The sequence below is a fragment of the Protopterus annectens genome, chromosome 16.part0 (genome assembly GCF_019279795.1).
Source record: "Protopterus annectens isolate FY-2018-M chromosome 16.part0, PAN1.0, whole genome shotgun sequence".
NCBI lineage: Eukaryota > Metazoa > Chordata > Ceratodontiformes > Protopteridae > Protopterus > Protopterus annectens.
The window spans coordinates 316249421-316267032 of record NC_056750.1 but is presented as its reverse complement, the minus strand read 5'-3'; the positions used below and the strand labels follow the sequence as shown (position 1 = coordinate 316267032).

At 42.7% G+C, this 17612-nt stretch overlaps 1 protein-coding gene across 10 annotated transcripts in view; it reads left to right on the top strand.

Moving 5' to 3' along the window:
• The window catches only part of CAMSAP1 (calmodulin regulated spectrin associated protein 1), a 1635252-nt gene that overhangs the window by 616382 nt on the left and 1001258 nt on the right, over nt 1-17612 (top strand). For all 10 annotated transcript variants that reach the window (XM_044057912.1, XM_044057905.1, XM_044057911.1 and 7 more), the window contains one exon: nt 6663-6743. In XM_044057912.1, the coding sequence (XP_043913847.1) occupies nt 6663-6743 (81 nt within the window). The remainder of the gene's footprint in view (nt 1-6662; nt 6744-17612) is intronic.

The following is a 17612-nucleotide window of genomic DNA, read 5'->3' as shown; positions in this document are numbered from 1 at the left end:
TTCCAGTTGTGGATGATGCATTTAATGATGTTTGCACTGCTCCTGATACTTTACCTCCAGCCCCTGCCAAGCCCGATAGGTTTTACAGGGTACCGGACACTCATCACCACTTATACAAGGCTCCCCTTGCAGATCCTGAGACTATCTCCCAGGGGCCTAAGGCAGTAGCTTCGACCTCAGCGAAAAACCCTCTCCCTTCTGAAAGGGAATCCAGGTCCTTAGAGAGCTGGGGTAAAAAAGTATACACCTCTGCTACTCTCTCAGCTAGAGCTTTGAACTGTCAGTTTCATATTATCCAATACCAAGAGTTTATGCTTGATCAGTTAACTAAGAAACTGTCTTCTGATGATTCCTTAGATAAGAAATATGTTTTAGAAATGGTGAATAACATTCAGCAGGTTAGTAACCATTCTTTAAAATGTGGCTATGATGCACTGGAGGCTTCATTTAGATCAGCCATGACTGGCACAGTTATAAGAAGGCATGCATGGTTGAAAGAACAGGTCTTGCCGGATCATGTTAAAGCAAAGCTATTAGATGCTCCTATGGATAAGGTCAGTCTATTTGGTTCTCCTGCCCGGCAAGTAATGAAGAAAATGGAAGAGAAGGCAAAATCTGTACAAACAGTTAAAGATTTCTTACAGGTTCAGCCCCCAAGGTTTAGCAGGAACTGGCCTTCCAAAAATTGGTCCTTTCCAGACTCCTCTAAATCTCAGAGAGGCAGGAATAGACGTTCCAGAGGCAGAAATCAATCCAGAGGAGGTGCCTACAGAGGACGCCAGTGGCAAGGCAATACCCAACGAGGCACAGACACAACCACTGCCACTGCAACAGGACAAACACAGTGACTTGGCTCTGACACCGCCTTCCAGGGAACAAATAGCAGCACCCTTAGGCGGAAAGTTAGCCTTATTTTCAAAAAATTGGCACTATATCACAAGAGACAAGTGGATTTTGCAAACTATAGACCAAGGCTACAGGTTTCATTTCCACACCTTACCAGTAAAAGAGGAATGCCAAACCTACCACCAAATCAAAAAACAGAAGCTCTAAAACAGATAGCTCAATTAACAAAGATGAGAGCTGTGGAAAGGGTGCCACCTACAGAACAGGGCAAAGGATTTTATTCCAGACTCTTCCTAGTGCCAAGAAAAGAGAAAAGTTGGAGACCTATTCTCGACCTGTCCGCTTTAAACACATTCATCATTGTTCCAAAATTCAAAATGCTGACCCTACAGCAACTTCTTCCCATGCTGGGCAAGGAGTGTTGGCTGGTAACTCTAGATCTCAAGGAGGCATACCTGCACGTCCCCATACGACCAAATTGCAGAAGATACCTCAGATTTCTTGCAGGATAAGAGCATTATCAATTCTCAGCATTGCCCTTTGGCTTATCTACTGCGCCCAGAGTATTCACAAAATGCCTGGCATCGGTAATCGCTCATTGCAGGCTACAGGGAATCCAAATTTATCCATACCTGGATGACTGCCTGATACAAGCGGACAACAAAAGCAAGCTGACACAAGACTTACAAAGAGTCATTTGCTTACTACAAGCCCTGGGATACACAGTCAATTTAAAAAAGTCAAGACTGATACCATCCCAAACAAGAACATTCTTGGGTGCAGAAATGGACACAGTAAAACAGATGGCATTCCTAACTGCAGAAAAACAAGAACATCTACCTCTTTACTTCTTGGCATTAACAAAGCAGAACAAACTAACAGCAAGGAAAGTACTGCAGGCCTTGGGCTTCATGGCATCATGCATAATCCTGGTCCCCCATGCCAGATTGCATATGAGAAAGCTACAGTGGTACCTAAAGAATTTATGGTCTCAAAACAGGCACAGCTTAGAAACCGAGATACCACTAAATCCCATGCCTGAAACAAGAGTTCCTATGGTGGGCTCAAGCATGCCAGTCAAACCCAGGTTTGCCCTTCCACAACATTCAAGCAAGCCAAACCATCACAACGGACGCCTCAGACCTAGGTTGGGGGGCCCACATGCTGGACAAATGCATTCAAGGATTATGGACTCCAGATCAGCTGCACCTGCACATAAATCAAAAAGAAATGCTGGCAGTAAAACTAGCAATCCAGAATTTCAGACCATTCCTCAAAGAAGGCCAATTAATGATAAGGACAGACAACACCACAGTCATGTGGTACATCAACAAACAGTGAGGCACTCATTCATACCCCTTATGTCGAATGGCTCTGGACCTATGGAATATGTCTCTGAGCTACAACATTCAGTTACAGGCAATATTTGTACCGGGAAAAGAAAACATCCTAGCAGACATGTTAAGCAGAACTACCTCGGATGCTCACGAATGGATGCTACACCCGGACATCTTCAAGGCCATCACAAAAAAATGGGGAATGCCACAAATAGACCTATTCACATCCCCACTCAATCACCAGATCAAGAAATTCTGCACAAGGACATACCACCCACTTGCTTGGAAGGTGGACTCTCTATCCTTCAGTTGGAAAGACCTGACAGCATATGCATTTCCACCTCTTCCTTTGATGCACAAGGTACTACTGAAAATCAAAGAGGAACGTCCAAGGATAATTCTGATAGCTCCAAATTGGCCAAGACAACATTGGTATCCATTGCTGAGAAGCATGTCTCTGGGGGGAACATGGACACTACCCCTGATTCCTTTGATGTTAACTCAGAGCGACTACAACATCATGCATCCAAACCTGAAAACTCTGCAACTGACTGCCTGGAACATTACATAAGAGCAACTAACCCAGATTTATCCCAAAGGGTTAAAGACATTATCCTTGAGGCCCACAGACCTTCAACAAGAAGGAACTATGCAGGAAAATGGAAAAGGTTTGTCATTTGGAGTACTGAAAGAGGAAAAGATGTGTCAAAGATAGATATTGCCAACATCCTGGAGTATTTGGCAGAGCTTCTCCATACAGGCCTGTCCTATTCCTCCATCAAGATACATGCATCAGCTATTTCTGCAGAATACAGCTTCGATCCCCCTGTCTTCTCTCATCCTCTACTCAGGCAGTTCCTCAGAGGAATCAAGAATGTAAAACCTCCTAGGAAACCACCATTACCAGCATGGGACTTGAACTTTGTGCTAGAAAAATTGACACTCCCTCCATTCGAACCAGCAGCAACAGCAGACCTTCAACACCTATCCTGGAAAACTGCTTTCCTACTGGCAATTACTTCAGCAAGGAGGGTTTTGGAACTACAGGCCTTAATGGCAGTACAACCCTTCCTAATCTTCCATCAAGATAGAGTGTCCATGAGAACTAATCCTACATTTATGCCTAAGGTGGTATCCAGAGTGTCTCTAAACCAGGCAATCCACCTACCTACCTTCTTTCCCAATCCACAGAACAGGGGGGAAAGACTGCTGCATACCTTGGATGTACACAGACAGTTGCGCTACTACCTGGACACAACCAAGGGCAATAGAAAAACTGACCAGCTTCTAGTAGCTTATGCAACAGGAAGGGAAGGAAAAGCAATCTCCAAACAGACAATCTCCAAGTGGATAGGAAATTGCATAAGATTCTGTTACTCCTACCATGGAAAGCAAATTCCACAGAACATAAGGCCTCATTCTACAAGGGCTACAGCCACTACCACAGCTTTCTTACGAGGAGTGGCTACCAAGGACATTATTGAGGCGGCTACTTGGACCTCCGTGCATACATTTGCCAAGCATTATAACTTACCTCTATACTCTAGATCCCGAGCAGGCTTTGCCACTGCTGTTTTGCAAGGGATCCTAACTACACCATAATTCTTCTTCCTCCTCCCTAGTTTGGCTATGGTATTCTACCCTTTAGTTGGGACTGCAGATGCATCCTTGGAGGACATAGAACAGTTTTGTACCTACCATAAATGGAGATGTCGAACAGGATAGCATCTGCAGTCAGGATTACCCACCCTCCTTCCCCTCTGTGGTACTCCTAGGGTATTTACCCTCCTAATAGCTAGCTGGGGGGGAGATCTCTTATGGTGTATTTGTTTGTATATATGTACATACATGCTTATTTTTTGTGTTTGCCTTCTACTTTTTTGGAAACATTGGCATTTACCCAAAATTTAGCTTTCCAAGAGGGCAACTGGCATCTGGGGCAAGAAACACTGAGGAAAATGGTGTCGGCTGATGCCTTTATACCCGAAGACCAGCAGAGATGACGTCGGGTGAAGTGCGACACCAGCCGAGGCCAGACCCAGACTTTGGAATCGGCTGACCGAAGGGCTGCCTGACGACAGGACAACCCATTTGTTAGGACTGCAGATGCTATCCTGTTCGGACATCTACATTTATGGTAGGTACGAAACTGTACTTTTTTGCGCCAAACATACCTTTTGGAATTGTGGCCAGAAAGTTCATCAGACCATAACACATTTTCTCACATGCTTTTGGGAGACTCGATGTATTGTTTTGCAAATTATGGCTGGGCCTGGATATTTTTCTGTGTAAGAAAAGGCTTCCGTCTTGCAACCCTACCCCATAGCCCAGACTTAAGGAGAATACGGGAGATTGTTGTCACATGTAGTACACAACTAGTACTTGGCAGAAATTCCTGCAGCCTCTTCAGTGTTGCTGTATGTCTCTTGGCAGCCTCCCTGACCAGTTTTCATCTTGTCTTTTCATCACTTTTGGAAAGATGTCCAGTTCTTTTCAATGTCACTGTTGTCCCATATTTTCTCCACTTTTTGATGACTGTCTTCACTGTGTTCCATGGTATATCCAATGCTGTGGAAATTTTTTTGTATCCTTCTCCTGGCTGATACCTTTCAACAATGAGATCCCTTTGATGCTTTGTAAGCTCTCTGCGAACCATTGCTTTTGCTGTAGCAGGCAACTCTCTCTTTAATTGATGGCAGGTGTGTACCCAAGAAGACGTAATGCTGTAATTAAATCAAAAGGTGTTTCAACAAAGTATTAGTATAAGGGTGTGCACACTTACGCAACCAACTTATTGTATTTTTTTTATTTTGTATATTTTTCCCTTAACAGATTGTTTATTTTTCAATTGAATTGTACAGGTTATAGGTCACATTAAAGGTGGGAAAAGTTTTGAAATGATTTTTTTGTGGTCTTATTTTTTTTATATCACAAAAACCTGGCATTTTAACAGGGATGTGTAAACTTTTTATATCCACTGTATGTATATGTGTGTGTGTGTGTGTGTGTGTGTGTGTGTGTGTGTGTGTGTGTGTGTGTGTGTGCGTGTGTGCGTGCAAACAAAAGCTTCTTTGACTATGCAAGTAAGAAAAAGCAGAGCAGAACAGGTGTTGCTTTCATTCTTTAATGGTGACAAGAACTTCTTCAGAAAAACATGTATATGTGTGTGTGTATATATATAAGTATATATATATATATATATATACACACATATATTTATATTCAATAGTAATGCAATTTTTTTTCTGCTCTGTATATCTAGATTTAATATGATACATTGGTGCAAATTATACTGTAAGAAACCCGCAGGTACGGCTAGTGCAACAGCCTAAAATCCTGAGTACCACAAGTCAAATAAGCAGAGCCAGCACAATTCGGTGTAGAAAAATATATTATAAATAATACATAGTGCATTAAATAATGACATTTGTTTTTTGCTCACTGAGGAAGGCAGCATTGCCGAAACCAGTCTGATGTATTTGTTGGTTAGGTGTATTTTTTAATACACTATGTATTATTTATAATATATTTTTCCACACCGAATTGTGCTGGCTCTGCTTATTTGACATTGGTGCAAATGCCTGCATATGCCCATATGTAGCACAAACTATTGGTTTTCGTAAGCAGATATATGCTAAGCATCTGCAGGGATTTTTAAAGTAGTCCTTTCTGTAAGATTTGAGGAGTACAGGGCTTTTTCTTGTCCAAACGTAGCAAATTTTGCTCTCTTAATGAGGGAGATGAAATATTAAGTGTTTTATAAATGCTGACATTTCATTGTGCATCCACAGTGTGGTGAAAATTTAAGCTGTGTATCAAATCTGAAGTAGGATTGCCTTTAATAATTGATTCCATCATGGTTGTGAATAATTTATGTGTTAATTCTTTTTGTCTTTTGAAGCTTTTTTCCCCATCTCCAGTGCTTGTTAAACTTCTCCCACGCACACATACACTATGACTGTATCATTACATTCTCCTTCACCAGTGTGAGAGTCTAGCATGGCATACTTATCACTGAGGCAGCTATGAGGGATTTTCCACTTTTCTGCCTCAGTCCTCCCTTTGTTGGCCAGTGTGTGCTCTCTAAAAATGAGGGCTGTACCTTCATTTCGTGAGCATGTGCAGTTTCCACACTCATTTTATGAAGGCTTCTTCAGAAGTGCAATGACACGTCTTCAGCTTATACACAGCTTGCCATGCACCTCTGTTTGTGTGTTGCTGACATTACAATGGGTTGGACCATGCCCCTTCCCATAGAAAGTTAGCGAGCAGTAACCACTCAGTCCTAGTTTTTCTTATTGACTTCTTCATCTCATAGGTCATTAACTGATTTAGGGTCATGTGGATTTTAATGAAGGATTTATCTCTGAAGCTAACATCGTTATGTTGGAGTTTTAATGCCAAGTATTGCACACCTGAAGTAGATCTCAGTACAGTTTCTGTATTGTAAACAATTGTTTTTATTATATTTTGATATAGGTGAACCTTAAAATGAGAGAGATAACTGAAAAAGAACTAAAAATGAAGCAGCAGCTGTTGGAAAGTCCAAGTCACCAGAAGGTAAGCAGTGTTTCAGTCACATCTGAAATGTAGAAACAGAGCATGTGTTTCATAAGTGTCGCTGGAGAAAAAATATCTTCAGAAATGGAAAGTGTTGGTCTCAGTGGAGGTTCTTCTGTGCATGGTTTCCAATTTAATTGGTTAGGGTATGACATTTCTTACTCATTTTGTGTATGTAGATCATGAAGTCATGTGTGTGGTGTTTGGGGGGGGGGCACTGTTTGAGAGAAGTTGTTTGTTTGATTTTATCAGCATATTAATAGAACGTAGGAAAAAGTTACTTACATAAAAATGGAGAGGAGGGCATCTTTTGCATCATCAAGTCAGATTTGCTGCCGATGTTATTTAATCACTGTCTGTCCCCGTCTTTCTAATGTAACAGTTCTCTTCATGTTGATCCTCACCTAGTTCTCACTTAAGCATACCAGCTGTACCACTGCGAGACCAATGTTTCACCAGGATATCGACTGCTCTTGAGAGTTCAGTGCAAGAGTTTGACAGTTCTCCCTGCCTGTAGGCATTAATCTTTCTACTGAACCTTTTCTTCCTGACTGTATTGTGTACAGGCTATTTTACTGTTTTGCATCCTGCATCAAATTATAGCTATGTTAGTAACTATGACTAGGTAAAATATTGTGCTGGTGTGTGTCATCTGCGTATCTTGCATATATCTAACCTTCTTTTTAGATCACTTTGACGTAATGCAGTGTAAGCATTTAAGCAGACATTTACCTTTTTCCTTTGTTGCCAGCCAGCTTGCTGACATATATCTTTTTTTTATTTTTTTATTTTATATTTTTAACTGGGTTAGAGCACTGATCCTTATGGACCTTTGCACAACCATGTGAAGCAGAATTGTGCTCTTGGCCTGAAAAAATGTAGGAAAGCAACACTGTTCATTTTCTTTGATATAAATCACTTGATAATAGTGCAATACGAATAGTCCATAGCAGAATATTTTGGCAGATGGAGAGAAAAAGAAGTTCTGACAGAATGAGTAGCTGGTAAATTTCTATTCTGATACTCTTTTTCCTTTAAGATACTATAAGCTAAGGAGACTGGTCAGTCCATCTGTGAGGATCCCTTATGATGAATCCTTGATTAGATATTACTTTCCACCAGTTAGAACTCAATTTTTGTTTTTCAACAAATTCCCACATGGATATGTAGGCAAGATCATCCTTGAGCCCATAGTAGGTTCCATTACTTTTTGTTGCTTGCACAGTTTGGATCTTGGTCCTTGTCAGCGATAAGGTCCTGCATTCACATGCCTAAGCATCATATTATGTTTCCATTTAGCCATCTTTCATCTTAACAGCCAAGGTTCAGATCAGTATTTTGCTGTACATTTTCATGGAAGAGCACAACAGTATGTACTGCTACAGGTGCCAAATGCAGGAAAAATTTATTTCACCTCATCTGAGAGAATGATGGAGGTGATGCTGTCTGCAGACAAAGAATATGTCAAAGCATTGCTTCAAGGGCAAGCACTTAGAAGCCAGGATCAATCTTTGGGAGATAAGTCTCATGTACATATGTTCCCTACCTTCAACTCCTCAGTTGTAAACTTGTTCTTAATGAAGCCTAGTCTCATCCTTTGTACTGGTATGTGATCATGGGTCTAAGGAAGTCACATCCTTGGCACCCACACTGGATAAGGGTGTGTACATTCTCAGGTTCTTACCAGACTCCATTGCTAGCTGACCAGCTAAAGCCCTTTGTTAACCATTTTTATCTTGGGGATTGATCCTTTCTGTCATCTGATCTCAGTTTTGGGGAAGGTAGTTGAGATTGAGACTTTTCTTCCTGGGCCCTGCCTTTTGACCCTTGGGCCAGCAAGGTCCAATTAACATAGGTTAATTTGGTCATCCACTTTGGAACTTGCAGCTCAGATGTCATGTAGCTATTTGTCTTCTAGAAGCTTATGACAGTCTGGGATTTTAGATTAGGGGAGCTAAGGTTAAAGACTCATATCATGTCCAGATAAGTGCTCTTTGCAGTTTTGTAGCCTTTGGTTAGTGCATGATCTGATACTGGTTCATAGTCCTTTTGACACCTGGTGCCAGTCTCTTAACTGGTTGCCCTGGTATAAGTTCTTCTTGTCTGCAGTAGTAAGTGTCTTGGTAGTCCATCTGTTTCTAGGTCATTTGAGGCTTTGGAGATGCAAAAGGCCACTATTTCTGAAATATGAGGTTTCACCTTTACACATTGCCTTTCTGGTGTCCCTGTTATTTCACCGAAAGATTACATCATTTAATGGCATTTTATCGAACATGCTGTGACACCCCCTCCTCTGGGCCAGTGATCAAGGAGTCTTAGTCCTCACCATGGACACTGATGAGGGCTGTTCACTTGGAAGAAAACTGGATGCAGACAGTGATTTCAGGCGCCACTCTCTGCACTGAGCACAATTTCCCTTAAGAGCACATAGGAAACGCACTCTGTCCTGGGGCTGGGTTTCCGTCTATCTCACTTGGCCCCAAATAAGACCCCACACTGACCACAGCCATTCTCAGTCGAGTGTTCCAAGCCAATCCTCAACTACTCTCTCTGAAACCAGTGCTCTGTGTCCCTGCTCTAACTAGCTGAGACACACACACACATTTTGAGATTTGATTTTTCACACAGACACACACACACACACACACACACACACACACACACACACCTGTCTGGGAAAGGCTGGCACAAATTTACCAGCTATGTCCCCTCTGCCCAGACTATAAGGTAGATACTGCCACCAGAACAATCCATAGCCAGCTACTTTAAGGCTGTTGTGAGGGTGTGAAGATAGGTGAAGGCTGCCAGCTTAGCTGGATAGAATTTGTAGATAATTCTGTCATTTGTAAATATTAATATAAGCCACAGGCTTGTTCTCTTAAATGTGAAAGGACTGTATTGGATGTTGAACTGCAAAAATGTGACAACAGTGCACTCTGCTGTAAGAAAGCTGATAAGTCAATCATTGTAAAATTCTTTGATCTAAAACTCTGAGCCAAGATGTCTAGAGGGAAGCATTCTGTGTATTATTTTGAGGCCAGAGTTAATGGCTACAATTTACATGTATAATTTCTTTTATTGCTCTGGTTTCCTGACCAGCTGCAAGATCAAAAGGGCTATTACCCTCTGAGTTTCTGTTAGCCTGGGAACCAGTAAGAAATTATGCAATCTGAAATGAATCAGTGGTACTGTGCTATCAATTTAAGGACAGAAAGAATGAGAGCATTTGAGCATTTGTCTTGAGAACATCCAACATCACCAGCACTGTCTTGCTCTATATGCAAGTTTATTTTATAACTGTGTTTTCTCTTAGCTATAGCTAGGAACTAGGAAGATTAGATTCGTTTTTTTCTGCATTGATGTCAGAATTATTCTACTGTATTATTTTAAGCATTGTCCTGTGATCTCTGAACTCTTAACTAGCACTGTGTAGTAAGATGTATTGTCTTGTGTTTTTTATTATTTATTAAGTATTTTTAAACCTTTCGGCTGTGGCTGTTTTGTGTAGAGATAATTTAATCTCTAGAGTGCATTGCATATATATAGTGATACTGTACAAAGTCACTCCAAATAAGCCTTGACTGTTCAGTTGCACTTACTATGTGGATAATAATATTGCACAGTATAATTGAACACCCTTTCATAAGGGCCTATTGGTAGCTGATGCATATTAGTGGGTGGTGGCAAGTGGTACTGCCATATAGTCTGGGTAAAAGGGGCACAGCTGGAGAACCTGTGCCAGCCTTCCCCAGGGGTGTCTTTGTGGATTATATAACTCTTATCTCAAAGTGTGTGTGTGTGTGCGTGCTACTTGGGCAGGGACAGGAAGCACTGGTTGTACAGAGAGGGTGCTGGAGGTTTTTAGCTTGCCCACTAGGCTGAGATCTGGACCCTATAGCTGTGTCAGTGGGGAGTCATATTGGGGACTTCGAGAAAAAGGGAGAAACAAGCCCCAGACTGACTGTGATCTCTGTGTACTCTTAAGGGAAATTGTACTTTACTGTGTATGTATTGATTATCCTTTCCCTATATGGATGCCCCTCACTGGTGTTAGTGATGAGGATTGAGGCTCCTTGATTGCTGGGCCAGTGCACAGGCATCACATATTAATTGGTGGCAGTGGTGGGATGTCTGCACCACATATTATTTGGTTGGCAAATACTAATTGGCTTGTAGTGGTGTGGATAGTGAATTCCTGTAGCTTGTGTACAGTGATCACTTAAGGTGTTTTTGTACTCTAAATCAGCCATGCAGTGAGTACTCAGAGTTCAGATCACAATTGTTTTATTTCTTTTGTTAGCTTAGTCAGGGAGAGCAGGCAGCATGTCAGCAGAGGAGTATGGAAAGCTGACAAGGAGCCAGCTGGCTGAGATGTGCCAGGCTAGGAGACTGGTACATGGAAACCTGACTGAGGCAGACATGATTGCAGCTTTGGTCACAGCTGCATTAGAAAACAGCAACCAGGAGGATGATCAGACTGGCAGTGGAGATGTACCACACTCAGAGAATGGACAGCTCAACCTTTCTGCAGAGGACTTAAAAATCCATCTGGAGCTAAAGAGACTTGAGTTGGAGGCCAGGCGTTTGGAAATAAAAGCAGCAGAGAGACTGGGGTGTCTAGAGAGTGAGGACAATGAGAAACTGCGACGTTTGCAGGCTAAGGAGAATGAGAAACTTCCGCGCCTGGAAGCTGTGGAAAAGGAGCAGCAGAGGCAGCATAAAAAGGAGATGCTGACTCTTCACCAGAGTCATGGAGGTAATGGGGAAGGAAGTAACTGGACCCCAGGAGCACAAAAGATCAGTAAATTTCTTCTGCAGTTTAAAGAGGGGGATAATTTTGATAGTTTCATTCATATGTTTGAGAGGGTATGTAAACAGTATGATGTTGACCAAAGGCTCTGCGTATGGTTCCTGACCCCCTTACTCCATGGTAAAACTGTAACTGTGTTGTCTAAAATGTCTGACGTTAACTGTTTTAATTATACTACTGTTAAGAACTGTTTATTAGAATTTTTTAAGCTAACACCTGAAATGTATAGGAAAAAGTTTTATGAGCATAGACGTAAGGCAGATGAAAGTGTGTGTGAATATGTTGCTGAACTGAGCACTTATTTTCATAGCTGGGTGGGTGGATGTCAGGTCACCACTTTTGAAGGGCTGGCAGACCTGTTGGTGAGGGAACAAGCCCTTAACACTTTGCCTGAGGACATGAGGATCTGGTTAGCTGATAGTGTGCTACTTCAGATGAGTTGGGGTAGAAGGGAGACCTATACCTAGCAAGCAGAGCATCCCTGCACAGGGTGGGGACCCTCAGTACTGCTCATGGGTCTAAAGGAACCCATGGTGGGCAGCACAGACTGCCACAACAGAATCTGCCAGTAGCAGAGGAGGTCACTAGTCCAGGTACATGTCCAGGACCTAGGGTTAAATGTTTTGAATGCGACTAGTGGGGGCATGTGGCATACAGATGTCCACGGAGGTAAGGTAGGGAACAAAAGATGAGGGAGCCAGTAAGGGGGAGAACAAAATGCCAATAGTAGGTTGCCTTGAGACAACCAGGGTACCAAACTACCGTCCTGTAGATGTCCTGATAGGGAAGGATTTGGATGAGGCAGTACCATGTGCTTATGCAGTTACATGCAGCCGGGCTAGGAGACTATCATGTGGGTCTGGTAGCCTGGGGGAGACCCAGACAGATGGCTTACTGCTTATGGGTACTGATGTTCCCTTGCTTAGAGTGGCTGCAAAGGTAGAGGTGAGTAGTAGTACCCAGACTGATAGTGAGGCACCACTGTCAGGGGATGCCAGACTTCCTGTGGAAGGGGAGCTGGGAAGGGTTATAAAAAGAGAGAGTTGAGACAGGGTCAGCTCTCAGACCTTACATTGCAAGGCCTGAGGCAGGTAGCTAGTGTGGGACCTGATTCTCAAGGGAAGGGGGGATCTGTATACTGGGACAAAGGGTTACTGTCTAGAGAGTGGACCCCTGAGGAAGGGATAGAAGATGAGAGAATACAGCATTTGGTAGTGCCTAGAGCCTACCGTCTGGCTCTTCTAACCATAGTCCATGATATTCCCTTTGCAGATCATATGGGCATAAAACGTACAAAGAGATGTGTAATGCAGAACTTCTATTGGCCTGGAATTTCCAGAGATGTAACAGCGTACTGCAGGACCTGTGAGCAGTGCCAAAAGGTTGGCAAGGCAGGAGATGAGGTGAGAGCTCCTTTGATGCCTTTGTCTGTGATTGAGGAGCTATTTCGTAGGGTAGGTATGGATATTGTGCGGGCCTCTGAGTACCCCAATTTCCACAAGGAAAACGTATATCCTAGTGGTAGTGGATTATGCTACACAATACCTTGAGGCAGTGGCTCTGTCCTCCATTGAGGCAGAAAAGGTGGTAAATGCTTTGTAAGAGATTTTCAGCAGGGTAGGTTTCCCAAAAGAAATACTGATTGACAGAAGTGCCAATTTCATGTCAGACCTGCTGACTTTTCTGTGGAAGTACTGTGGGGTGAAGCACTTGAAGACCACCCCAGACTAATGGTCTGGTTGAGAGATTAAACTCTACAATCAAGTCCATGCTACGGGCATTTGCACACCAGTTTAAGAGGGAGTGGGACAAATGTTTGCCCCATCTGTTGTTTGCTTACAGAGAGGTTTCCCAAGAATCCACAGGTTTTTCACCCTTTGAGTTGCTTATGGACATAGGGTGAGGGGGCCTCTAGATTTAATTCGAGATTAGAATGAAGGTGAGTGTGAATCTCACAAGGAGTCTGTTCTGGCATATGTCCTAAACCTCAGGACAAGGCTCAGGGAACTCATGGGCTTGGCCCAGGAGAACTTGGCAGAAGCCCAACACCAGACAAAGATATGGTATGACAGGAATGCTCAAGCTAGAGTGTATGCTGTAGGACATCAGGTAATACTTCTCATTCCTGTCAGCCACAACATGCTGCAAGCAGCTTGGGAGGGACCCCACAAAGGGGTAAGAAAGGTAAGTGATGTTAACTACATGGTGGAACTACTAGACAGGACGCAGCGGCACAAATTGTATCATGTTAACATGATGAAACCTTACTGTGATAGGGAGGCTCTTGTGCTGAGCATTTGCAGTGGATTGCAGGAGGAGTGTGAGGGAGATCTGATGACTGATTTCCTCAGTGAGGTTTGGACTGACACCTCAGTGGAAGGAGTAGCAATGTCCCAGCAGCTATCTCCTACCCAATTTTGAGAAATCTGAGCAGTGTTACAGGAGTTTGAGAACATGTTCACTGGGGTGGATACAGGACCAAAAAAGGCCTATTAGGCAGGCCCCTTATAGGGTGCCTGAGAGAGTCAAACAGTCTCTGAGGAAGGAGATACGGGAAAGTTTGGAACAAGTGGTAATTCAAGAGTCCAACAGTCCCTGGGTCTCCCTAGTGGTGCTGGTGCCAAAGAAGGATAGCAGCACCAGGTTCTTTGTGGACTACAGGAAATTAAATAGTCACACAGAGTCAGATGCTTACCCCATGCCTAGGACAGATGAGGCCCTAGAGCATCTGGGTGGGGCTAAGTATCTTACAACCATTGATCTTACCAAGGGTTACTGGCAGGTGCCCCTGACTCCCAGTGCTAGGGAGAAGTCAGCCTTTGTAACTCCTTTTGGCTTGTATGAGTTCACAAAGATGCCCTTTGGGATGAAAAATACTACAGCAACTTTCCCTAGGCTGGTAGGTCATATCCTAGCAGGCACAGGAGGGTTTGCCCTTGTTTATGTAGATGATATTGCCATCTTCAGCCATTCCTGGCAAGAGCACCTTCAATATGTCAGGGAGGTGCTGGGCAGACTACAGAAGGCAGGGTTGACCATTAAGCCCAGCAGATGTCAGGTGGGTATGGCAGAGGTCGCCTACCTGGGAGATAGAGTGGAGAGTGGTAAGATCTGGCCAGAACCTGCCAAAGCCGAAGCCATTCAGGCATGGCCTGCACCTATTACCAAAAAGCAGGTGAGGGCATTCTTAGGGACAGCAGGGTACTACAGAAAGTTTATCTCCAGTTCTAATAGCATGACTGCTCCCCTCACAGACCTGACAAGGAAGAACAAGCCAGATAAAGTAGTGTGGACCACAGCCTGTGAGCAGGCATTCTAGGAGCGTAAAGAAGCTTTGGAAGGACCCCCTGTGTAGCCAGTCCAGATTGCAGCAAAGAATTTGTTGTGCAGGTGGATGCTTCGAATCATGGGGTGGGGGCTGGACTTAGCCGGATTTCTTCAGAGGGAGACGAGTACCCAGTGGTTTATCTAAGTCATAGGCTCCAACCCAGGGAGGAATGCTGTACAGCTGTAGAAAAGGAATGTCTAGCCATAGTGTGGGCACTGCAGAAACGTCAGCCTTATCTGTATGCAAGAAAATTCACTGTAGTGACAGATCACAATCCCCTAACATGGTTAAATAGAGTCAGCTAGCAAAATGCCAAGTTGCTAAGATGGAGCCTAGGGTTGCAAGCATATGATATGTCAGTGCAGCACCACAGTGGGGTTAACAATGCCAATGCAGTTGGGCTCTCAAGACAGGGAATGGGGTAAGGCATACCCAGACAAACCTAACCCTGTCAAGCACTGTTTCTCAAGGGTCACTTGAAAAACTAGCTTGAGTTCTCCGGGGGGGGGGGGGGGGATGTGTGTGAAGATAGCAGAAGGCTGCCAGCCTAGCTAGATAGAATTTGTAGATAATTCTGTCATTTGTAAATATTAATATAAGTCATATGATTGTTCTCTTAAATGTGAAAGGACTGTATTGGATGTTGAACTGCAGAAAATGTAACAACAGTGCACTCTGCTGTAAGAAAGCTGATAAGTCAAGCATTGTGAAATTCTTTGATCTAAAACTCTGAGCCAAGATGTCTAGAGGGAGGCATTCTGCCCATTGTTTTGAGGCCAGAGTTAATGGCTACAATTTACATGTATAATTTCTTTTATTGCTCTGGCTTCCTGACCAGCTGCAAGATCAAAAGGGCCATTACCATCTGAGTTTCTGTTAACCTGGGAACCAGAAAGAAATGATGTAATCTGAAATGAATCAGTGGGTGCTGTGGTATCAATTTAAGGACAGAAAGAATGAGAGTATTTGAGCATTTGTTTTGAGAATATCCAACAACACCAGCACTTTCTTGCTCTATATATAAGTTTATTTTATAACTGTGTTTTCTGTTAGATATAGCTAGGAACAAGAAAGATTAGATTAGTTTTTTTCTGTATTGATGAATTATTCTACTGTATTATTTTAAACATTTTCCTGTGATCTCTGAACTCTTGACTAGCACTGTGTAAGAAGTATTGTCTTGTGTTTTTATTATTTATTATTAAATATTTTTAAACCTTTCAACTGTGGCTGTTTTGTGTAGAGATAATTTAATCTTTAGAGTACATTTTATATATATATGTAGTGATACTGTACAAAGTCACTCCAAATAAGCCTCGACTGTTCAGTTGCACTTACCATTTGGGTAATAATGTTGCATAGTATAATTGGGCACCCTTTCATAAGGGCCTTTTGGTAGCTGATAAATATTTGTGGGTGGTGGAAAGTGGTACTATTGTATAGTCTGGGTAAAAGGGGCACAGCTGGAGAAACCTGTGCGAGCTTTCCCCAGGAGTGGCTGTGTAGTTGTATATAACTCTTATCTCAAAGTGTGTGTGTGTGTGTGTGTGTCAGTGTGTCAGCTACTTGGGCAGGGACACGAAGCACTGGTTAGACAGAGGGGGTGCTGGAGGTTTTACTTTGCCCACTAGGCTGAGATCTGGACCCTATAGCTGTGCCAGTGTGGAGTCTTATTGGGACCTGGAGAGAAAAGGAGAAACCAGCCCCAGACTGACTGTGATCTCTGTGTGCTTTTAAGGGACATTGTACTCTACTGTGTGTGTATTGATTATCCTTTCCCTATATGGACACCCCTCACTGGTGTTAGTGGTGAGGATTGAGTCTCCTTGATTGCTGGGCCAGTGCACAGGCATCACAGAGGGTACCCAATTATACTGAGTAAAATTAATACTAATACAGATGGTAGTGTTTGACCAATGCAGCAAGGCTTTTAGGAGTGACCAAAGTGTCACTAAATAAATATAAGTACTCTCAAAAGCTTAAAATATTCTCTTAAAGACCAGCCACAATGAAAAATGTAACTATATTTAATAATAAGTTATAAAAAGAACATGAAAATACTGAATATCTATTTACAATAAATACCAGAGTTTCAGTCACAATAAATATTAAAAGTAACACAGATGGATAGATGCCCACAGATGCACAAAAACCGTACCTAACTAATCTCACTGTATTTTCCTGGCTGATCTAAAAGAATTACTATTCCCTGGTTACTTACTAAAGCGAGGCAAGATAAAGTGGGAGAGTGATCCTTTGTCAGGTTTCAAAAACAGACTGCCCTGAGACTTCTGTCTCCTTTAGTATTAAACATCATTTCAGTGCTGGATTACAGAAAAACATTACATACATCTGGTCATCTGACTGGCTCCCATACTACCCCCTTTACTAAAAACTGAACCATAATCTAGCCCATATGTGTCATAATACACACACACACACACACACACACACACACACACACACACACACACACACACACACACACACACACACAAAGCTTTGCTAAGATGTTTTATAGCATCTGGAAGCTGTAAAACAATTTCAAAAATTCCACCCTTCCAGGGTAGCAATTAGTTCACCTGTAAAGACAATACAGTGGGGTTCCTAGTCTTGGTTTTTACAGTTTTTGTCCCTGGCTGCAATCAGCATTGTAAGATGCTATCTTTTTGGCCTTAAACCAGTTAATTTAATTTCAGGCTATTTTTCAAAGTTAGCTGGACTGAGATTA